The sequence below is a fragment of the Sorex fumeus genome, unplaced genomic scaffold, assembly GCF_029834395.1.
Source record: "Sorex fumeus unplaced genomic scaffold, SorFum_2.1 ptg000009l, whole genome shotgun sequence".
In the NCBI taxonomy this organism is placed as follows: domain Eukaryota; kingdom Metazoa; phylum Chordata; class Mammalia; order Eulipotyphla; family Soricidae; genus Sorex; species Sorex fumeus.
Genome location: NW_026606066.1, coordinates 22926180 through 22951716, shown reverse-complemented (window position 1 = coordinate 22951716; position 25537 = coordinate 22926180). Strand labels below are relative to the sequence as shown.

Here is a 25537-nt window from a genome sequence, read left to right as displayed (position 1 = left end):
TTTGAGAATGATTGCAGGAAACAGGATAAGCAGTTTCCATTCACTCAGGCCTCCTCTTGTTACTGCAGAAATCTTCTCCAGAAGGCCCCTGGAACACTTCTAAAGAACATGGATAAAAGATCTTAAAGGACTGGCCAGGGATGTGGCTCAATGCTAGACTTCTTGCCTTGCATGCAGGAGACCAGGGTTCAACCCCTGGCATGGCAAAAGATAAACATAAAAACGCCCCAAAAGATCTTGAAGGACATTACCAGTATTAACAGCCCAAAAGCCTAATCCTCCAAAAATTACATCAAACTAAGTCGCTTAATTTCACTTAAATTCTCCACGCAAAAATTTGAAGAAATTTATCTTTCAGTCACTTAGGAATTACTGACTGCCTACATACTAAGTACCTACTGCAAAGCTAGATTTTGAGGGGATAATAAGTTTTATCTGTCCAAACACTTTTCACCATTAGTCTTCAAAAGGTTTTTCTATTCCCCTGTTGCAAATAGCAAAGAATCACTTGGGGCTGGAGAGATAGCACAGTGCGTAGGGAGCTTGCCTTGCATGTGGCTGATTGGGGTTTGATTCCAGCATCCCATTTGGTCCCATAGGCCCAGCCAGGAATAATTTCTGAATGCAGAACCCTGAGTATCATTTGGGTGTGGCCCCCAAACAAAAAATATTTCCCACTCAGGGTCAGGTGATAATACAGAACCAGACTGATAGAGTGATAGTACAGCAGGTAGGGTGCTTGCTTTGCATGTATACAACCTGGGTTTGATCCCTGGCATCCCTCATAGACCTGCCAGGAGTGATTCCTGATCAGAGTCGGGACTAAGTCCTGAGCCCTCTTGGGATGGGAGATGCGGGCTGAAAGTAGACTATAGACCAAACACGATGGCCACTTAATACCTCTATTGCAAACTACAACACCCAAAAGGAGAGAGAGAGCAAAAGGGAATGCCCTGCCACAGAGGCGGGGTGGGGTGGAGGGGACCGGGTAGGGGTGGTGGGAGGGATGCTGGGACCATTGGTGTGGAAAATGGGCACTGGTGGAGGGATGGGTACTCGATCATTGCATGACTGAAACACAAGCATGAAAGTTTGTAAGTCTGTAACTGTACCTCACAGTGATTCACTATTAAAAATTTAAAAAAAATAAAAGAGTAAGCCCTAAGCATCACCATGTGTGAACTTCAAAACAAAAAGACAAACCAAAAAATTAAATTTAGTGAAATCAGTTAAGTCACTTTCTGTCTCTTAAAACTAGGACTATAGCACTGTAGCACTGTCCTCCCATTGTTCATCGATTTACTCGAGTGGGCACCAGTAACGTCTCCATTGTGTGTTCTTACTGTTTACAACATACCAAATACTTCATGGGTAGCTTGCTAGGCTTTGACATGTGGGCGGGATACTCTCGGTAGCTTGCCAGGCTCTCCGAGAGAGATGGAGGGATCAAATCCGGGTCGGCCACATGCAAGGCAAACGCCCTACCCTCTTAAAACTAAAAAAAATAAAAATAAAGAAAATGACCAATAATCCCTCCAGTTTTTGATTATCCGTCCAGTTAAGCTCTAGAAAGAACTGAGGGGACTCAGTGGCCAAAGCCTTGCAAGCATAAATCTTGAAGTTCAATCACTGGCACCTTCCATAGTTTTGTGCACCAAGCATAGTGTTGGCAGTTTAGCTATTTAGGATTCCTGGCACCACAACAAAAGTGTGTGATTTCTAGCACATCACTAACAGGTATGTGCAAACACTGCAAGTCAAGTGTGCAACTGATCAAAATGACAGATATCACCCCACACCAGTGAGAATGATCAATATTCATTGATCATTGAGTCTGGTAACAGTGTTGGTGGGATGTGGTAAAAAATGAATTCTCACTTACTGCTGGTAGGACTGTGGCCTGATTTGGCATCTATGCAAAATGGTTTGGAAACTTTTAAAAAAAACTATAAACAGAACTTCCATCATGTTACAGCGATTCTACTCTTGAGCATCTACCCCAAAAACACAAAAAATGTAATACATAGGACATACATACATCTTATGACCATTACAGCACTAATTACAATAGCCAACATCTTTAAACTCAAGTTCCCAATAACCAGATGAGTGAATAAAGAAACTGTGATACAGACATAATGAAATACTATAAAGCTGAGGAAAAAGAGAAAATTTAGTGCAACCTAGATGAAATTGGAGGTTAGAGTAACACAAAAGAATCTAGGAACTGAGCACCTCGCTGCAGAGATGTTATTCATAGCAGGCAATACAAATAAATTATCAAACCTGTCCGGCAGGTTTGGGTGGTGGTGGGAAATTCAAAATAATGGTGGTGGGAAGGTGTGATGGTGGTTGGACTGATGTCAAAATATTGAATGTAATCCATTATTGTGAACAACTTTATAAAAAATTTTAAAAAATAAATAAAAAAACTGGAGGTCATTGTAGGTGAGTTAAAGTCAGAAGTAAAAGACAAACACCAATACGGGATGATCTTGCTTATATGACGAATATAAAGAAACAAAAAAAGGGATCAGACAACCAGCAATGGAAACCAACCCTGAGACATGAGCAATCAAACTGAGAACTGAGGAGGATAAGGGGCCATGGGACAGTGCTAGAGAGCTCTCAACACTTGGGGGGATAGGAATTAAACTGCAAATACTAAACAGTGATTTAAAACTATTGTAAAGTATGATACCTCAACAAAAGTAATTTTTAATAATACATACAATCTCTGGCAAGTACTGCGGCCAGAATGTGTTCAAGCACCACAAATAAAGAGTTGCAAAACCACACGAAAAGTACACAGAGTGTGATAAGAAAGAAGAACCATAGAGCATTTTCCTGAATGGTTTTTGAGAAAAAGGTAAAGAGAGCTGCTGACAGCTGACCTAGATTTTCTTTTATGTTTTTCCTTGTTGGGGACAGAAAGGTAGAAGGAGAATACTAAAATTTTTATCATAAATTTCTCTGCTATTTCTATGATGAGGACCATCATTGTTACTATTTGTGACTATTTCTATGATGAATTTTTAAATTTAGCAAATCACTGTTGCTTTGTCTTGTCAAACACAGATGTTTCAAGTTTATCCAATATTCTATATACTTGATAATGATCTGCACTATTTTCTCATGATCAAAGACATCTGCATTATTCAAACTTGCATTATCTAAACTTGTCTGTATAATATTCAATTTAATTTGGAAAAACACAAACAAATCCCATCCAATGATACTCAGGAATATTTATTTACTAGTAAGACTTGAAACTGTAGTGAAAAAAAATACATTAAAAATATTCTACAATAGTGCTCGCTTCGGCAGCACATACACTAAAATTGGAACAATACAGAGAAGATTAGCAGGGCCCCTGCACAAGGATGACACACAAATTCATGAAGCATTCCATATTAAAAAAAAAAATTCTACAATAACATCCAAAAGGGAGTTTTTCATAAAACAAGATAACTTTCAGAACATTTTTTTCCTACAGTGATCAACATTTAAACTACTATTACACTGCTAAATAATATTTTAAAAATTAATGTTTTGAATGTTTCCCAGTTTATAAAATAAAACAACAATCTAACCACACTTTGATGTCGACAATGATTATCTCTGATGTCAAACAATTCATTCTCTTTACTTTTGGCCTCCTCTAGTGGTCTGAAAGTAGAACACCAGAAAACCAAGCCCAGAATTCCATTCATCAAATGGAAAACATGTTTTTTCATTTATATTTGTGATCTTGTATTATAGAATTTATTTTTGACCAGATTAACATCAAATTTTGATTCAAACTTGAAAACACAAACCTCAGCCAAATGACTTTCTTAACTCAAAATTAGTATTTTCTCCTCGAAAGAGGACACATTTTAATCAGAGCATTATTTAAATTTTTCTAGGTAAACACACAATAGCTATTACTAATCAATGTAACAAACTTACAATGCTGTATATCTGTCCATTGCAGACTGCACATCTCTGCGGTAAACTGTTCGAAGAATGACCATGACAGGGTCAAACTCTTGATTCCAGACTTCAGCTATTACAAAAGAAAGTAGAAACAGAACACTCGTTTCTCAGAAATAAAATCAATCTCTAATCACTATTTATGCTTAAGTATATTGATATTTAAAATGATGGGAGGGTTCTCTTTCATTCTATTACTGCCTTAATAAGCTTCAGGTTTTGGCTTTCTTTTTTTTTTTTGGCTTTTTGGGTCACACCTGGCGATGCACAGAGGTTACCTGGCTCTGCACTCAGAAATTAATCCTGGCAGTGCTCAGTGCTCAACGTTCTAAGTAAAAAACTACTAATGTCATTATTACAAATGTTCTAAATTCAGCAAACACTAACAAAAAAAGTTTTATAGTATCATAATGCGTCACCACAAAATCTTTGTTCACTGAAGTTCTCTTGTAAAAGAATCAATTAGAGGGGCCAGATCAATAGTTCAGCAGCTAAGCAGTCAATCCAGGTTCAATCCCTGGCAACCCATATGTTCCCTGAGCGGGGTATGGAACAAACACCAACAAAAGGGAAACAAACCAACTAGAAAGTAAGAAAGTAAAGACTTTTTAACATTTTCAAAAATAAAAACACTTTGTTTCAAATAAAAACTAATTTAAAAGTTAGGGGTTACAGTAAATAAATCAGCTTGCTTTGCATCAGGCTGAGTCAGGTTCAATACCTGGCATAGCCCACTGAGCCTTGCACAAGTGTAACAGGGTGCGACCCAAAACCAAAAAATAAGAGTTAATATGCTATTAAGTGTCTCACTTTATAACCTTTTTGCTCACAAAGTATCTTATTATTTTGCAAAAAGAAATCATAAATCATCTCTTAGCATCTCCTAAAAAACTACTATGCATGACAAGTATATAATTAGTATGCAAGATGATTTTCAGCAATAAATGTGCTGAGCTTTCACTCTCCACCCGCCACCCGCCCCCCAATACTGAGCACAGTTAGCTGTGCTCAGTGGCTACTGTTCAGCATAGTGCTTGGGAGGTCATTCTGAGTGATACTCAGGGGCCAGGGATCAATCCCAGGGCTCCCACATACAAAGCACAAACTCAGATTCCTTGAAGCAGCTCCATGGACCCACAGTTTTTAATAATTTTAATGTGTATGTTTTTATAAATAAAGTCCAGGACTTCACTAATAAGCTTAGGATGACAGTAAGTTTAAAAAGTGGATTCCACTCAGAAAATATAAAATAGGATGGGAGAGAGCTCAATAGGCTAGAGAGTGCTCTGCACACAAGAGGCCTGGGTTCAACCACTGGCACTGCATGGCTCCCTGAGCACTGCCAGGAGCAGCCCTCCAAGCACAGAGCACAAGTAGCCCCTAAGCACTACCAACTGTGGCAAAAATAAATAAATAAAGCAAAAAATACATAAAATAATAAGTATATCAAAGTAGAGATAGTGTTTAGAGGTGACAAAAATCTGTAACTTAGTCAAAGGGTATTAATTTTAGAAACCACTGTTTTAAGAGTATCTTCTTCCTAAATCAAGTTTTACCCACTATATTTCAACAGAATTTACAACACTTGAAAAATTGGTTGTCCTATACATTGTTATAATCAAATTCCTGGCATAATAAATTATAACAGTTGTGCCCACACGCTATTTAACTTAAATTATCCTCTAAGTTTGACAGATCTTCTCAAAGACCTTTATTATTCAAATTATTTTCTGCTATTCACTTTAAACTTTTTCATTTGTACAAATAAAATACCAATGCTTTTATCAGAATTATAAAACTGTGGCAATGGAATAAACGTTAGTTTTTTAATCCAGCTGGCTTCAAGAAGTCAGTATTCTACAAAGCTGGATTTTCATGGAGGTATAGCAGGGATTACTTTAGGAGCAAGGAGATGGCAAAACAGCCTAGCAGCAACTTCTACCTCCCGCACGCATGCACTTTGTCAGGAGTAGGGCTGTTTTTACTGCTTCTTATAACATTCATTTTAGTTCCCCCAAAACTCAAGGTTTATGTCAACTTCCTTTTCTTGGTTCAGTTTCTTGGGCCACAACCATAAGTGCTCTAGGCTTACTTTTTCCTGACCCTGTGCTTGTGAATCAGACTGGGCAGTGCTCAGAGAACCATGAGCAGTGCCAGGAATCTAACTCAGCTGGCCACACGCAAAGCAAGTCAATTACTAGCCTTACTATCTCTCAGGCCCTATTTCAACTTTTTTATTTTGGGGGGGGGAGTCACACCCAGCGTTGCACAGGGGTTATTCCTGGCTCTGCACTCAGGAGTTACTCCTAGTGGTGCGCAGGGGACCATATGGGATGCTGGGAATCGAACCCGGGATGGCCACATGCAAGGCAAATGCCCTACCCACTGTGCTATCTCTCCAGCCCAGATTTCAACCTCTTTTTAAAAAGCTTAAAACCACTCATCTATTCCAACTTCTTCGCTTTACATATAAATCCAAAGATTAAAAAACCAATTTTCTCACTATCACACAACTAGCTAATTCAACTCAGTACTGTATTTAAATGACCCATAATTTCATGACTCCAATGCTCAGTGATCCAGCTCAGTGTTTCAGTATTTACTGTGCATGATAACTATGCGACTGGAGCTTATTTAAAAAGTAGATTCTGCAAATCTATCCCCAGAGATTTGGATAGGAGCAAATTAGATTTGAGACATAAGAACCTGTGTTTTTAATGAGGAATGAAAGTGAGTCTGACAAGGTATGCCTCAACACTACACTTTGATCAACACTGCACTGCACCAGCCTGCTACTTTCATTTCAAAGTTCATCTAGATTTTGGATACAAAATGATCTGTCCTCTACCTTTCCTCTAATAGAATACATTCCAATCAAGATTCTAAACTGATCTTGCTACCTTTGTTAACTCCCTGAAAATTTCCAGATGAGGTTTATTATATTGTATTTTGCCTAACACATTGCATGCTACTTACAACTTTAAAGTACGAATCAGGCTTTCATTTATAACAATAAAAGCTGAAAGAGCCAAGCATGTAGTAACAGCTTGCTCAAAATTTTTATCTTAATTAAAACAGAAAAATCATTTTAAAAGGGAGCCGGAGAGATGGCTCAAGTAAAAGCCACATGCCCAGTATGTGCAAGGCCCCAAATGCAATTCCAACATTGAAAGCACCCACCCCAGCACTCCAAGGTTCAGGCCTGATTAACTCTGGGCTTAAACTCAACTCTCAGCCCTCACCAGCAGGCCAAGCACAATATGGAGTGAAACTACCCTCCTCACCCCACTTTCACATTTTCAGTTATGAGCAGCCCCTCCATTAAGTCTAGCAGGAAAACTTTTGAAAACCATCAACTTATTAAGGCAAAGTTGTTTTTGATTTTTCCTTTTTGGGTCATGCCTGGCGATGCACAAGGGTTAATCCTGGCTCATGCACTCAGGAATTACCACTGGCAGTGCTCGAGGGACCATATGGGATGCTGGGAATTGAACCTGGGTCAGCTGTGTGCAAGGCAAATGCCCTACCCGCTGTGCTATCGCTCCAGCCCCAAAGACAAAGTTTTATAAGTATTTACATAGAAAATGTAAGATATATTGCCAGCATAGCTTATAGATTATAATTTTAACTATTTTAAGGTAAAATATGAAGGGTGAGTCTTATTTGGAAATCAAATGTAGAGAGCAAACACAGTAAAAAAAAATTAAGTTTATATAGAATAAATTTCCAGTTTATTGTTCAATCATTTATAAAAAATTAATGAGTTCATATGTAAAGTTCATTTTCTAATTTAAAGTCACCTGTATAACATAAAATCATAGATTGTTTTAACAAGTTGATATAATACCACTATTTTCCATAAAAAGACATAAATCTAAATGTTGGGCTGGAGAAGTAGCAAAGCTGAATAAATAAAAACAAATTTCTTTCAGTATAAACAATTCTTCAAAATATCATATTTTTAAAAACCTGTTTATAGGAACAGGGCAAAAGTACAGTGGGTAGGGTGTTTACCTTGCACAAGGTCAACCTGGGTTCAGCATCCCATTTGGTGCCCTGAGCACTGTCAGGAGTAATAGCTGACTAAAAAATACCCGAGTGCAATACCAACACTGAGCACCAGTAGTAACCCCTAAGCACTGCCAAGTGTAGCCCAAAAACCGATGTGTGTGTGTGTGTGTGTGTGTGTGTTTATTTATGTAAACTTACCTTTGGGGGTATACATGCCTTGTTGCATAGAACCCCCAGGTTCAAACACAGGAGCCTTAAAATCAGCTACAGCTGATAGTACTGATTCAAAGCTGTAACTGCCTGGAATAATGCCACTTTTGGGATTTGGATTTTCTGGAATATGATGTAGGTGTCAAGAAAAAATTATTTCAGTGATCAAAAGCCAGTCCTATAATTTTATCAACGTACTCTAGATTTTGTTTTTTTGTTCAAATAGTAATTGTTATAGAACGCTGACTACAAGAAGGCTATTTAACAATTCAGTAAAAATATTTCACTACTTTTATAATATTTCAAATAAGTGGATGCTATTATAAGTTCCCAAGTACATTTTCCCCAAAACCAAACTTCAGGAAATAAAAAAGAAATATTTTTTAATTATGTGCATTTTTATCATTTTGCAATTGATGAAAATGGACATTTTACTTCCTCTAAAAAGTCAGAGAATATGCTAATAATAAGCCAAGATTTTATGAAAACTGATTTTACAAAACACAAAAGTTTCTCAAGAAAAAAAGAAAAAGACCACATACAAATTAAAGAAGAGGAATATCACTAAACACTACAATTCATTCCCATTTGTTACAAATTAAAGCATATAATTCTTTTTCAATGCAAAATTACAAAGAATTTATTTATGTTATTATAATACCCATGTATTGTATATTATGACTGAATGAAATCACCAAACAAAATCAAATTGATACTGCATATGAAAACTTTCAAGGTATCAAACAGGCATTACGAAAGGAATCATTTTACAAAATTTTAGTCAATTTCTCATAATATATAAGTATTACATATTACAAATGTTAGCATATAAATATATAAACAATATAAAATAAATCATCATAGTTAAACTTTTACACAAAATAACATGATCTTTGTCTGAAATTTCATTAGCAGTAACTTTGGAAATAGTGTTCATGGGGCTGGAGAGATAGTACCGTGGATAGGGCATTTGCCTTGCACATGGCCAACCCGAGTTCAATCCCCGGCATCCCATATAGTCCCCCAAGCACCACCAGGAGTAACTCCTGAGTGCAGAGGCAGGAGCAACCCCTGAGCATTACTGGGTGTGGCCCAAAATGGAAAAAAAAAAAAAGAAAAAGAAAATAAGTGTTCATGGTATGCTCAGTCCTATACCAAAAAAATCACAAGATTTTTAAGTTTGTTACAATACACTTGGCCATCCAGGACTTTTTAAAGATCAAATTCTAAGGAAAAAAATCCTCAGACTGTTTAAAACCTGGTCAAGAATAATTACAATAATTATAGTTATAATGGGCTGGAGCGATAGCACAGCGGTAGGGCATTTGCCTTGCACGCAGCCAACATGGCTGACCCAAGTTCGATTCCTCCGCCCCTCTCGGAGAGCCCGGCAAGCTACCTAGAGTATCTCGCCCGCACGGCAGAGCCTGGCAAGCTCCCTGTGACGTATTCGATATGCCAAACACAGTAACAACAAAGTCTCCAATGGAGACGTTACTGGACCCGCTCGAGCAAATTGATAAACAACAGGAGGACAGTGACAGTGATAATTATAATATATCTCTCAATTTTTACCAGAATTAAAGTAGACCTACTTGCCATGTGAGAGCATACAACCTCCTTTCACTAATAGTAGGCCAGACCGTGAGGTGCCTAGTAACATCAGCCCTGAGGTCCAACCAAGGTCTAGCAAGGACTTGTAAGAGGCAGAAATTAGAAATAGAAACACCTAGAATTATTTTCTACACCGTTTTTCAATTTCAAAAAATAATTTAATTTAGAAATTGTAAAACATTAATCCATAAAAATTACCATTTCATTCCCCCAACTAATAGAAAATAAAACCTTTGAAAGGATATAAGATCCAGCAATGAACTATGCGTCCTATCATTCATACAGAGTTGGGCTACCATCTCCGCCCTGAGAATCTCATCATCAGACATTCCTAAAAGAATGAAAACAGAATTAATAAGTACATATGTAAAATATACAGAAACAACCTAGCACAGATTTGCTATGCTTTTTTCACCCAAAATATGAGATGCTTCAAATATTAATGGGAAAATAATGCAATGCCTAAGCAGAACTGCAGTTGATCTTATTATCTGCCATTCTTTTAAGTAGGTTTTTTAAAAGATAGTCTGAAGAGCATAACATACATTACCAAGTTTGAAATAATGTTTAAATATATCCATTCTTTCCTTTGTTCTGTAGACTAATAACTGCTAGTCAGATCTATAAATTAAAATCGTACTGGTATTAATAACACATTTCTAAAGTATATTTGTGTTATCACATTGCCTTACCTGTAACAGTTACCACAGGAACCAGGAGGGGTGGAGGAGAATAGTTAATACCCAAGTATTAAAGTAGTAGTACTAGTGGTTTTTACCTAAATGTAAACGAAGACTCAAAAGAATCACAAGAAATGTAAGCGCGCCTTCCAACATGGATCTCTCATGCTCAGCATCAAGCACTGTGTTTTGATGTTGTGAAGCCATTGTCAACAAATCCACTACCTTAAATCTATAATAAGAAATATTCAAAACAAATTTTTAAGTTAAAATAAATTTACCATAAACTCCATGTCTTTCCTAATAAGCATCTTAATAAATGTATTCTTACCTTTCAAAGACAGATGAAATAAAGTAATCTGGGTCAAGTCTAGAAGCACAAACCTTTAAAAGACAAAAACAATCCCTAATTTTTCAATGTTCAGTTTTACTTCTTGTATTACTGATGTTTGTATTTTCTGTATGTTACGAAGTTTGATATCATGGAAGGTCTTAAAGACCCTAAGAGACTGTCCCCTTCTCCCCCAAACCCTCCCACCCCCTATTTTCTTTCTCCTTTCAGGTCTATTTCATTCCTAAGGAGAAGAAACACCTATGAGCATACCTTTCATATTCAAGTCAATCATCACTTTAACTCTTACTCACAGTCAACATTCTCCAACCCTCTATCCCCCAAACCCAACCTGAAATAACTCAGAGTGCATAAGAGACAGGAAAAGCCCCCATGTCCATAAGCTCCTTCAGATATTTCAAAGTAGTCAATCCTAAAGTGTAGCCCTGATCTGCCTTTGCCATGGAAACCACAGAAGGCTCTAGCAAAAGCTTCCCCTCTGGCTTGCTTCTGCCCTAATAAAAAGTGAGTACATCTCCTGTGGTCATGCATTTGGTGGCACAGAATGTCCTGTTCTCTTTGAAAACATAAAAGTTCTTTCAAAACACTGACCGTCCTGTGTTAATCATATATATATATGTTGTGTGTGTATATGTACACACACATATATACATACATATATATGTACATATAAGAGACCCTATAAGCACAAATGAAAAGCATCTAAAGTGTAACATCTGTACCCTCAAGATCACTTACCTGTAATAGGTAAATGTCAGGGTCAATCATAGAATTACAGAAATGAGACTGGACATAAGTCATGGCTTGTCCTTTGATTTGCAGGCCATTTCTCACCCACATATTGCTGTGGATTTCTGCAAGACTTGCCTAGTAAAATAAGAAATTAAGTAAATTAGACAAAGAATAAGACATTTAAACATGTTTATAAAACTACATTGTATTGAAAAACTGTTTTACGAATATTTTATAACCTGGGGCCAGATTGAGACTATAGTGGGTGGAGTACTTGTCTTGCACGTGGCATACCAGGGTTCAGTTCCCAGAAGTCCCAAACCCACCAGAAGTGATCACTGAGCACAGAGCCAGGAATAAGCCGTGAGCACTGCCAGATGCGCACCCCACCCCCAAAAACAAAAGTTGTAACTTAGCCATCGTATAAACCAGACATTCTAGCCAATGTGAGTTTAAAATATTCGGTGCAGAGCCAGAGAACTTAACAAGAGAACACATGCTCTGCATGCAGAAGGAGCCGCCTCTGCTGCTCAGCATGATCTCTCGAGCACCACTGCATGTGGTCCCCCAAAACACAGTCAATGCAAATATACATTCTTAAAAGTTTTAAAATGTTCATTTTACAAAGCCTCTAGTTTCTCATTATGCAGTTTATACATGAGTTGCTTTCCATGGTAACTCCTGGGTACATTTTGAACAATTTTTACAGAAATAGTTCCTGAAAAAAAAAAAATCACTGGACAACTATATTGACTTTTTTTCTCTTCAAACAAAAGACATTCAATTCCTTCAAAATCAAAAATAAACAAACAAACATAGGAATAAACGAAGTCAACTGATCACTGAATATAACTGGGAAACTGAAAATCACAAGTAAATACATTACTCCAAACAATGCACATATAAAATAACAACAGTAGCCACTGCCCCCGCCCCCCCCTTTAGAGTTGGGCCAAAACAATACTGTAGTGCTAAAACTCCTCTCTAGGTAACAGTGAAACAAATTCTCAGTAAATTATAACTAAATGTAAACCTCACGAAACAAAAGCCACCTAAATATAACCTGGCAAAAATATAAGTACTTGGGGCTGGAGTGATAGCACAGCGGGTAGGGTGTTTGCCTTGCACACAGTCAACCCGGGTTCGATTCCCAGCATCCAGTATGGTCCCCCGAGCACCGCCAGGAGTAATTCCTGAGGGCATGAGCCAGGAGTAACCCATATGCACCGTCGGGTGTGACCCAAAAAGCAAATATATATATATATATATATATATACACACACACACACACACACACACACACATATATACATAAGTACTTAATCTAAATCACAGTTTTAAAACATGTGGAACTAGAGAGGGTGGGGCATTTGCTTTGAACTCAGTCAACCAGGGTTCAATCCCTGGCATCCCATAAGATCCAGGAAGCCTTCCCAGAAGTGATCCTTGAATACCGATGGGTGTGGCCCCAAAAACAGAAATAAAATGTTTTTCAACACTAGCTGGAATAAGAATGATAAAGGCATACAAATAAAATACAGGAAGAATCATTCAACCAAGGAAAATTAATTCAAAACTTTTTAAAACCAAAATACATACTTGAATTTGGAGTGGGTGAATCATTAGTTTCATTAACATTTCCTGATCTGGTATAACGGAATCCAAATCTAATTCTTGACATTTCACAGCCTAAAAATTATGATTAAAGAGGTTACTTCAATACTTATTTATAAAGTGATTATTCAATATTTCAGTACTTAATATGTGAAAATAAAAATCAAGTATTTGATGACAGTCTTACCTTACTCAAAAACATAGCATAGTAGCGATGCAGTGGCAAATGAAAAGTAACTTGGTTGGGTGCTGGCTAAAAATAATAATAATAATAATTCGAAGTTAAAGAATGTTTACAGAAGTTCAAAGACTTTAAAATTCTAAAAGCATACTTTCACCCAGATTTTACTTCATATGTTTTAATCAAAGCTTTTTTTTTTTTTAATGCTACGGGAGCAATAGTACAGCAGGTAGAGTGCTTTCTTTGTACATGGCCAACCCAGATTTGATCCCTGGAATCCCATATGGTCACCTGAGAACCACCAGGAGTGATCTCTGAGTGTGGAGCCAGAAGTAAGCCCTAAGCATCTCTAGGTGTGGCCAAAAAACAGCACAACAAAAACCTTACATTTTTAGAACATAAAGTTTCTTTTTAATAACTAAATGTACACTTTTAAACACCAAAATACAAGTTCCTTGAAAGTAGAAATTGTATACTACTCAACTTTAAAAATCCTCTGAAGCAACTTTACACGACAAGAGATGAAACAGACTTCTCTTTAAAGTAGAACAGTTGGGCATCTTCATATACATGCATCCAAACAGGACACTACCAATAAGAACAACTAATGTTCACTAAGCACTTACTATGTGCTAAATCTCCAAGCTAAGAGCTTTATGACTTTAATCCTAGTAGGAATCGTCTGGAATAGGAGTAATTAAGGTCTTCAATTTATAAATTAGGAAATTCAATCTTAGCAAACCTAAATAACTTCCTAAAGTTAACAAATAACAAACTAAAAGGCTAGTCTGGACTCTACTGTTATATTAAATTGTTGGTGAAAGACTACGAGTAGCCCTAAAGTGAGGAGTAAGTGAAGATACTGGCTAAGTTCCTTCACAAGCAGGGTGAGCTGCTCTCCAAATCATAACCAAGGACACAGCCTTCATCCATAGGCAACAGGACAGAATATGTAAAGGACCACTGGTACCTTATGAATATTATAAGATTCTGTTTTAAACTTATGAATCCATGAGCTAAGCTATCACTATAAGGGGCAAAATTGCAGCATAATTGTCCTTTAACAAGGATGAAGATTAAAAGATGCTGACTTTTGATGCTTTTATAAATTTTAGTGAAGTTTTTTCAAGATAAAAATTTTACTCAGGGCCAAAGAGAGCTCCACAGGCAGAGTGCACACCTGCCTTACAGGAGGTCCAGGTTCTGCTCCAGCACTGCATGGTCCCCTGAGCAAGGTCGGTAGCAACCACCCACTACAGAGCAAGGAGTAGCCCCCAACCTACTATGTGTGGTGCCCAATAACAAATTTTTTTAATGTTTTATTTCCTATCCAGGGCCCAGAGGACTAGTACAGTGTCTCAGAGCACCTGTCTTACAAACAAGCAGTCACAAGTTAAAATTGCCAGTGTCCACATGAACCTAGTGTGATCTTAAGAGCCTGTGCTCCCCAGCACAAGTGATTTCCAGTCACACTGCAGACAGGTGTGCGTAAGCACCACAAACTAAAAAGATATGCAAGTGCTGCAGCTGGGACGTGTGACTCCTAGCAAGCTTTTGTGAGCATTATAATGACTCCCTAAAAAGCATCACAACTCGAACTTGTGTGCCTCAATTAAAGAAAATGACCCCCAGAGAATATGTGCCCAAGCACCACAACTAAAGGAGTGAAACCTTGGTGAAACTGAAGCCAGGTTGAAACTGAAACTGAGCACAGCAAAATGATGTGATTCCAGAGCCAGGTATGTGGTGCAACCACACTGTCACCCTTCATTGCAAGATCAACAAAGAGGAAAGGGAGAGGGGGGAGGGAATTCTAAAAAATTAACCAGAGGGGCTAGAGAGATAGCACAGCAGGTAGAGCATTTGTCTTGCACGCGGCCGACCCGGGTTCGATTCCCAACACCCCATATGGTCCCTGAGCACTGCCAGGAGTAACTCCTTAGTGCAGAGCCAGGAGTAACCCCTGTGCATCGCCAGGTGTGACCCAAAAAGCAAAAAGAGAAAATAAAAAAAATTAACCAGAACTTTCCAATAATTGCAATAATATAATCAGGTAAGTTAGAAAAAGTGCTATCACAATCTCTGGATTTACTTTTGTACAAAACAAATTAGAATAAGTCTCTCAACATCTAAATACACCTCTACAGAAAATTATTCAAAAAAAGCTTGCCTTCCCTTTAAAGGAATTTCTGACACATGTTACAACAATGACCCATCATTGTTGGGTCTCATTCTCATCAATGATGGGTCTCATTCTCCTAACTCTGAAAGAACCTTGAATATGGCACTTTTTTAAAAATCTCAGGGCTAGGACGTTACTGGGGCCTGCTGGAGGCAATCCACGAATAACAGGATGGTCGTGATTCATGATTCGTTACAACAAAACTGAACCTTTCAGACATTGTAAGTAAAATGTATCAGTCACCAAAAAAGACAAATAGTTTCCTTATAAAGTGTGTAAGATATAAAAAAGACATTAAAAAAAAAGCATAATGGTGGTGTTAAGGGTTAATGGGGAGGGGGGAAAAATTTTTACTGGACAGAGAGATGCACTTCACAAAACAAAAGGTTCCAAAGACAGAATGCAAAACAATGTAAATATACTTAACACAACTAAACTGTAAGCTGAAAATGATTAAGATGGTAAATATCTATCTGTATTTTGCCACAACTACAATTAAAAAATAAACTTTCCCTCTGTTATAATTATTCTAGTAATATATTCTACACTAGCTAAATCAGAATCTCCCTCAGTTTTCTGTAACAGTATTATATATAAGTTCAAATATCCAACAGTAAAACTTTATTTAACCTCCCTATGGCTAAATTACCTGGTTTGTAAAAAAAGTGATAACAGGCAGCTGATGAGGGAATTAAGAAAGAACACAGTAACTAAGGAACACCCCCTTCAAAAGAACCAAGACATTTAAAAGGACTGGTAAAATAAGGATATTGGCTATATAAAGAATATGATTAAAGCTGCAGAGATAGTATAGTGGGTAGAGGGATTACCTTGCCCATGGCCAATTGCATTCAATCCCCAGCACCCTATAAGGTCTCCTGAACCTGCCAGGAGTAACCCCTGAGCACCACGAGATGTGCCCCACCAACAAAAGAATATAATATAAATACATATGTGGATAAATGGGTAGATATTGACTATGATTAGGATAATGAAGGCCAGGTTTCTTCCTGTTAGAGAAACTAAACTAAGTCCTGTGGTATTAGGACAATGAAAAGACTGCACTACCATTCCTATAATCCTATATTCCAGTGAAAGAGACCGTAAGGAAATCTGAATCTACTCATGAAACAAACACAGGTTTGAAGGAAATTCTACAAAATCACTGAGTGTACTCTTCAAAATTATTGTGCTGAAAGGCAAGGAAAGAAGAGAAACTGCTCCAAAAGGAGAGTTGAGACTCAATATCTCAATAATCACGCGCAACTTAATTTGGAATAAAGGGTATCACGGATAATTTCTAATTTCTAAAATATGAACAATTCTAAAGATTATATACTGATAATGTACTATCAATTTACTAATTTTTAGAGCTGTGTCTGGTTACAAAAGACAATGGTCTGTGTTTAGAAAACATACTAGTATTAGTCACTAATGGACATCAAGTAAACAGTTTAATTCTCAATAGTTCAAAGAAAGAATATTCTTTGTATTTCCAACTTTTCACTATCTGTGGCTGCATCAAAAATTTTTTAAAGAAATCAAAATACATAAATGCAAGTCCCCCTCCCACCTCAATAAATGAAGAGTTCCATCTACCCAAGGTTCAGAAAACAAATGGGGGATTAAAACTATCTGACACGTGTCTCCCTTCTGCATATGACATTCTGACCCAACGTTTTGACATGAATAAAAGGGGTTTCTGTTGCTGACCAATTGAAAGCAAATTTTTGTTTTAATGCATACAGAGCATGTTTTGTGGCAGCTCTTCTCAGTTTACTTTTAATAACAACCACTACCATTCAAGCCCATAGAAGAACACTGACCATTAAGTTGTGATATTCTTCCCATTAATCTCCTCTATTCTATTCACAATTGCACTGTCTCTTTTCTTCAAATGAAATTTTCACTCCTGAGAAATACTGAGACATAACATATTTAGTAAAAAAAAAAAAAAATTGAATTAAACCCTTCTTTAGGAAATATGCAAACATGATTAATGCACTGTGGAATTTCCTAAATGACAAAGAACTGGTCTCCCAAATCTTCTCTTACTAAGTATTCGGCTAGAGATATACTACAAGTGTTAAAGCTCTTGCCTTGTATGTACTGATCCCAGTTCAATCCCTGCCACTATCTACGATCCCCTAATTACCTATAAGAGTAATCCCTGAGCAAAAAATTAGGAGTAGCCCCTGAGTATCATCAGGTTAAGGCCCCCACAAATTCAAAAAGAAAAAAAAATATCTAACAGCATTTTGCTTATTCTGACTTCTTTCTCTTGTCCCATAAAAATAGATTTTCTGTGTTAAATAAAATCTAACACCTTTCTTAAATGTTTTTACACTTACTTGGAACATACATACCTCATCAACAAAGTTAATAGCATCAAACCAGTCCTGAAGAGCTTCAAGGCAATATCTAACAACATTTCGAGTATATTCTTGAGTTTCCTAAAATAATAAGTCATATAAGTTTTACAGTTAAATATGTACACATTTTCAACTGCTTATTTATAATAGTTTTAAAATAACTATCTGCTTTCTGAAGAAATTATCCTTTCTATAAATAAGAAATTATACTACTGCAAATAGTATTATCCTTACTATTTGAAAATTAAATTACAAATAGTAGCAGACCAACAACAATTATGAAAACTGAAGAACACGGTATGCTCTGAATATTTCTGAAAATGAATATAAGCTAAAATAATTTTATGTGATGTAAACTGTATTCCACTGAAAGAGATTCAAGAAATATTTTATGTTCCTTAATATTATTGTTCAACAGGTATCGAATTGATTTTATTGGGAGTGGGAAGGGATCAGATGAAAATGTTCTGGAAACAGATAATGTATTAAATAGATAATGGTAGTATTTAATATGCAAATACTATCGTTATCTATTTAATACATTTAATACATTATCTAATGTATTAAATATTATTAGATTTTATACCTAAAACTGGTTGAAGTGGTAACTTTTACATTATGGGTACTAAAAATGTAGTCAACATAAGAACTCTTTATATTGAAAATATAAACCCCTGTGACTATATCAGCTTACAAAAATATTTTAGAAATATTAGCACTTAAATGAGGGTATCTGGAAAAAGACAGTTTTATGGAGAGATAAATAAACAAAATAGATAAATATCAAGTTAAATGAAAAATATATTGTGGCTCTTTTTTAAAAATGCCCAGAGCCAGTGAGATAGTCCATGGGTTAAGGCACTTAGCTTGCATGTGGCCAACCCATTGGTTTTGATCTCTGGCCCTACCAGGAGTAGGCCCTGAGCAATACCAAGTATGGCTCCACAACCTCTGCTCCCCTGGGATACCAAAAAAGTAGCAAAGAATTTAAACAGAAATTTCTCCAAAACCAATCCACAAATGGTTAATGAGCATATGAAAAGAATCTCAACACTAAGTCTTTGGAAAATGCAAATCAAAGCTACAATACCACTTTAAACCTACTAGTATGGATACAACCTTTAAAAAGTAAAGAAAAAAAACCATTGACAAGCATATGGGAAAATTAGAACTCCAATACTTCTGGTAGGAAATGTAAAATTATATAATCACTTTCACGTTAAAGTTAAAGAAATTTCACTTTTACAGGAAAACTGAAAATTTATGTTCACACCAAAAGTATACATATATTCACAGTGACATTATTCACAGTAACCAAAATACAACTACATCACAAATGAGCAAATGAAATGTGCTAACAGTCATGTTCCATATGTCCCTATAGAGAATACTGAACCATATATACAACAGTGATCCCTATAAATAAACTAAGCTATCTTCTATTATTGTGCACTCTAGAACACTTACATATTTATAAAACCACCTAATGAAGTATTTTTCAGAATGTATCTCTATTGTTCACAAATATAGGACTATAAAATGGATTATTTAGTAAGAGAGAGGAATGAAGTAATAATATATGCTACAACAGTTCTGAGCCATGAAAACAGTTAAATGAAAAATACAGACACATAAGATCACATACCATGTGATTCCACTGACATGAAATGTCTAGATTAGGTAAATTCACAGAGACAGAGGAAAAGCAGGGTTTCCAGAGGGAAACATTAGAACTGGGAGAAACAAGGGGCAAAAGTGATAGTAAAGCCAGTAGGGCATTTGACTATAGGCAGCTGACCCAGCTTTGATCCCGGCATTCCACAGAATTCCCCAAGCACCACCAGCAATGATTCCTGAGTGCAGAGCCAGGAATAAGCCCTGAACATTGCTGGAGTGACCCCAAAACAAAACAAAAAGAATTGAGAGATAAAAAATTTCTTTGAGAGGTAATGGAGTGTTCTAGAATAATGAGTACACAACTTTCTAAATATACTATTAACTACTGAATTGTACAACTTTAAAATGGTGGTTTTTATGATATGTAATATGAAATATGTAATATGTATATGTAATATGAAATATGTAATATGAAATGATATGATATGTAATATGATATGATATGTATGATATGATATGGGGCTGGAGCGATAGCACCATATGATATGATATGATATGTAATATGATATGATATGTATGATATGATATGGGGCTGGAGCGATAGCACAGCGGTAGGGCGTTCGCCTTACAAGCGGCCAACATGGCCGTCCCGAGTTCGATTCCTCCGCCCCTCTCGGAGAGCCCGGCAAGCTACCGAGAGTATCTCGATATGCCAGACACAGTAACAACAAAGTCTTCAATGGAGACTGTTACTGGGCCCGCTCGAGCAAATCGACGATCAACGGGAGGGCCTTTACCTTTACCTTTATGATATGTAGGTTTTATCTCAAGGAAAGTTAAAATACTGAAGGAGGGATGAATCAATGTATAATATAAGTACAAGTAGGGGCTAGAGTGATAGCGCAGTGGGTAAGGCATTTAACTTGCACGCAGTTACCCCAGGTTTGATTCCCAGCATCCCATGTGGTCCCCTGAGCACCGCCAGGAGTAATTCCTGAGTGTAGGGCCAGGAGTAACCCCTGAGCATCGCTGGGTGTGACCCAAAAAGCAAAAAAAATAATAAGTAAAATTTTTTTAAAAATGTAAAAAAATAAATGAAATAAATAAAAATAAATTTAAAAAAATAGTGAACCCTGCGCATCACTAGGTGTGACCCAAAAAGCAAATAAATAAATAAACAAAAGTACAGGTAGCCGAGGGTACAAAACAGTACAGTAGAAATGACATCTGCACCTGTATGTTCATTGCAGCACTGTTCACAATAGCCAGAATCTAGAAACAACCTCAGTGCCCAAGAACAGAGGACTTGGGGGGGGGGGGGGGGGGAGGTGGAAGGGATACTGTGATCAGGAATCAGTGGTGGTGGAGAATGGGCACTGGTGGAGGGATGGGTATTTGATCATTGTATAACTGAAACCCAAGCACAAAAACTTGTAAATCTACAACTGTACCTCATGGTGTTTCACTAATAAAAATCTAAAAAAAAAGAAACTTTGGTACATCTACACAATGGAATACAGTGCAGCTGTTAGGAGAGGAAGTCGTGAAATTTGCTTATAAGTGGATGGACATAGAGAATAGCATGCTAAGTGAAACTGAGTCAGAAAGTGAGGGACAGACACAGGACTGCACTCATTTGTGGAATATAAAATAACATAATATGAAACACCCAAGGACAGTAGACAGGAATATTGACACATAGTTGGAAACCTGTCTCATGAGCTAGGGGAGAGGGCAGCTGGAATAGAGAAGGGATCACTAAGATAATGATGGTTGGAGGAATCATTCAGGATGGGAGGTATATGCTAAAAGTAGATAAATGACCAAACATGATAAGCCCTCTGTATCTGTATTGCAAACCATAATGCCCAAAAGTAGAGAGACAGTATGGGGGAAATTGTCTGCCATGGAGGCAGGGGGAGGGGTGGAAAGGGGGTATACTGGGGACACTGGTGGTGGAGAATGTGCACTGGTGGAGGGACAGGTGTTTGATCATTGTATGAGTGAAACTCAAACATGAAAGCTTTGTAACTGTATCTCACGGTGGTTCAAGAGAAAAAAAAAAAACAGAAAAAAAAGTACAGGTAGTATCAACGCCCAACAGATTAAACTCATCAGTTCAAGTGTATAAAAATATCATACATAAATTTCCAGAGTTCTTTAAAGAAGACTGAATCTCTCACACTTGTTGAACTTCTTCCTATTTAGTCTACAATCTTGTTAATTAAATTTTCCTGGACATTACTGTATAGTTTCATTTCTATTTCCATCTTTTCTCCTACTATACAATCCAACTGCTACTTCTCTAGTTTCCCTGCTAACCATTTCACCCAATTTTAATCCATCCTATGTGAAACACTTTATAAAAATTATTTTGTACAAATTCTATTCTCTGTGCCTTTCTGAAGAAAACTGAATGGTAATTTTTAATTACCATAAATAATATCATAACCAAATTAAAATGGCAGGTAAGAAATAAGGACCCTTATATATTTTGACAACAGTATAAATTTAATACATGCTTTCTGAAAAAAAATTAACTTGGGCCAAAAGTGACTCAATGATAGAACACCTGCTCTATATGTGAAAGGGGGACCTGGGTTCAATCCCCAGTACTATATAGCTGTATCACTATCATCCCGTTATTCACCAATTTGCTCAAGCAGGCACAAGTAGCGTCTGCATTCGTGCTAGCCCTGAGAGTTTAGCAGCCTCTCCTTACTCGTCCTTCCCAACGGTGCCTCATTGAAGGCTCTTTCAGAATCAGGGAAATGAGACACATCAGTGTTACTGTTTCTGGCATATCCAATACGCCACTGGATCTTGCCAGGCTCTGCCATGCGGGCAAGATACTCTCAGTAGCTTGCCAGGTTAGTACTATATAATATATATATACATATTTATCTGTAACACTCTATACATAATTACATAAAAATACCTAGTACTCTGAGTTCTTTCAAAGAAGATAATTTGAAAATTTTATCTCTGAAAAAGTGACAGTTTCACAAAATATAACTTACAGGGGAGGAGTGGAGAAATTCTCAGTTTGTCTCAGGGTCCAGAAGCTACCCCCATAATATCTGGCCTTGCCGTGTAAGCCCAATGGCTCAGTTCTCAAGCCCTGCTCAGGCCCATCAGTGCCAGACGCCACACAGCCACACCAACCAGGAGGAAAGTTGGGAAGGTGGGCAGCCGTGAGGCAAAGTTGGCATCAAACATGCAAAGCATAAATTCCACCTCTCTGAGCTAAATCTCTGGCCCCTGAATACAGCTTTTTAAAAATAGCGATATTTAGATCCTCTCTCCCTCATCTTCTACCATTAACACCTCCTCCCATCTCAAAAAAAAAAAAAAATCAGCATGCATTCTATCTACTTATTAGTTTTAAAATCTTGAGCAAATTACTTAAATTTTGAGCCTCAATTTCTCCAAATAAAATAAAAAATGGGTAAAACAACATCCACCTCTTAGTACAAAAGTTAAAAGCATAAGAGAAAAATGTATGAGAAGTGCTCTATGTCAACCTTGCACTCACTAACAGTGACGCATTCTAAAGAGAGGCTCAATTTCTGACAAGCCTGCAATAATCAAAAACTGCCACTAGATGGAGATTTTATAGCTTAGTTGTTTTGGTTCAGCAAAGGAAAAAAAATGAGTTAATATCCTAAAAAGATGCCAACCTTTATTTAATTCATACACTACTGAATTAATATTGCTTGATTATCTGTGTATTAATAATTTTAATAACCAAGTGGCATTTGGGGAAAATATACAAAGAAATAAAGCTATAACAGTTTTTCCCTTTGCCCCCTAATGCTATTTTACAATTAGAAAATGTAATTTTTCTTTAAGTAAACCTTTCTTCTTGTTTAAATTTATGAAGTCAGAAAAAACTACTAACAATTTTTAGGCATTTCCTGTCTAAGTTGATTAAAAGGGCCTGGAAGGTGGCTCAGCAGTAGAATGCAAGCTTTGCAAAGTTGGCATTAAACACGCAAAGCAAGGCCCCTGGAGTCAATCCAGAGGGGTGGATTTATGTAACACTTTATAAAGCATGGAAGTAGAGGGAATATCGGACAATAAACAATGAGAACTAAAAACAAGTTCTTAATAATCTAATGTCTCTGGGGGTGGAGAATAGGCACTGGTGGTGGGATGGGGACTCGATCATTGTATAACTGAAACCCAAGCACAAAAACTTGTAAGTCTACAACTGTATCTCATGGTGTTTCACTAATAAAAAAATAAAATAAAGAATCTAATGTCTCTTTAAGAAACCAGTACTGGGGGCTGGAGCATAGCGGGTAGGGCATTTGCCTTGTATGTGGCTGACCCAGGTTCGAATCCCAGCATTCCATATGGTCCCCAGAGTACCGCCAGGAGTAATTACTGAGTGCAGAGGCAGGAGTAATCCCTGTCTCTAGTGGAACATAACTCCTGTTTGGGTATGACCCAAAAAGGGGAAAAAAAAAAAGAAAAGAAAAAATAAAGCGGTCCTATTCTGTAGACAGGAATTTGAATTTTTTTTTTTTTGGCTTGTTTTTTGGGGATTAGCTACTCTTGGAAAGCACTAGGAGGGTGGGGGTAGAAGGGTCACATCTGGTAATGCTCAGGGGACCAGGTGGTGTGTGGGATCCAACCCAGACCTTCTGTGTACAAAGAACAAACAACCTTGTCATCTATCTCCATAGCCCAAGAATCTAAATGATTTTTAAGCAAAGAAGAAATTTGGTATGAGATTTAGAAAACATGTACTGGAACATATCAATTTAGGAATAATCTAAAGACAGGAAAACCAGTTAATAAATCATCGTAATAACTCAGATTTGTTTTAATATAAAGGGATATATAAAGGTAAAGGAAACAAGTGGCGGGGAGACATGTCCAGAATGGAAGAAATAATCCTTGATATCTGATTATAGGTTAGGCAAAACGGGCTGGACCAGGGAAGAAAGCTATCTTTATTAGATAGCTGTATCACACAACACATCATTAAGTGGCATAGAGTCTATAGTATGTATATGCAGAGATTTTTTTTAAGTAATTACCTGCAAAAAATTTGTGTAACTCTAAGATCTACATAAATAACCATAGCTGTTAAAAATTAGAACCCGGCTAGACTACAACGAAGTTGTGAGGCATTTGCAGGTCGAGAACAACTGACAACATAAAAAGTAAAGTAAAATAGCTTCCAGGAACATATATGTTTAAATAGTTTATGAAAGAGAGCTTCATAAAAGGCCTGAAAATAAAAGCAGACTTTTACATTTCAACCAAAAATCACAATTTTAGTCAAGACTTTAAGTTCAGGGTCAGGGGATTCCTTTCTCTGAACTGTCTAAGGATTCCGGGAGTCTTCAGATCAAATTTAAAATGCAAAATTAAAATATCTATATTCATATAGAAAAAAAACTAAATAAAATTTCAAATGAGCACCTTCTTAGAGAATTCTAAGAAGTTATGTTGATGCCAAACTAGCCAAGATAGGTACCAGGAGGTTTACTCCATGGTTTGGAGACCAGTCACACATGCTAGGGGAAAAGGCAGCTCAGATAGAGAAGGGAGCACCAAATAAAGAGTACTGGGAGGATCCTCCCAGGATGGGAGAAGCATGCTGAAAGTAGAATACAGACCATTGATTGCCACTCAATGCCTCTTTTGCAAAACACAGCACCCAGAAGGAGAGAGAGAACAAAAGGGAATGCCCTGCCACAGAGGCAGGGTGGTATGGGGGGTATGGGGGGTTGGAGGGATACTGGGATCCATGGTGGTAGAAAATGGGCACTGGTGGATGGATGGGTACTTAATCAATGTACAATTGAAACCCAAGCACAAAAATTTGTAAGTCTACAACTGTACCTCTTGGTTTGTCACTAATAAAAATTAAAAAAAAAAATAATCTTAAGATTCTTTTCTAACCAACTGGAAATCATATGAAATGTATGCTGCTATAGAACTAAGAACATTAATAATATAAACTTTGGTAAGAACTATTCT

At 37.0% G+C, this 25537-nt stretch overlaps 1 protein-coding gene and 1 non-coding gene across 3 annotated transcripts in view; one reads left to right on the top strand and one right to left on the bottom strand.

Annotated features, from left to right (window-relative positions):
• The window catches only part of UBR3 (ubiquitin protein ligase E3 component n-recognin 3), a 178775-nt gene that overhangs the window by 91010 nt on the left and 62228 nt on the right, over positions 1-25537 (bottom strand). For both annotated transcript variants that reach the window (XM_056110292.1, XM_056110293.1), the window contains exons 11-19: positions 17918-18004; positions 13376-13441; positions 13174-13263; positions 11581-11709; positions 10822-10874; positions 10589-10722; positions 10057-10141; positions 8185-8327; positions 3952-4048 (exon numbers count right to left, since the gene is read on the bottom strand). In XM_056110292.1, coding sequence (XP_055966267.1) covers positions 3952-4048; positions 8185-8327; positions 10057-10141; positions 10589-10722; positions 10822-10874; positions 11581-11709; positions 13174-13263; positions 13376-13441; positions 17918-18004 — 884 coding nt within the window. The remainder of the gene's footprint in view (positions 1-3951; positions 4049-8184; positions 8328-10056; positions 10142-10588; positions 10723-10821; positions 10875-11580; positions 11710-13173; positions 13264-13375; positions 13442-17917; positions 18005-25537) is intronic.
• On the top strand, positions 3312-3418 carry LOC130019875 (U6 spliceosomal RNA). The gene has a single exon (XR_008791929.1). It is a non-coding gene; the product is annotated as a U6 spliceosomal RNA (small nuclear RNA).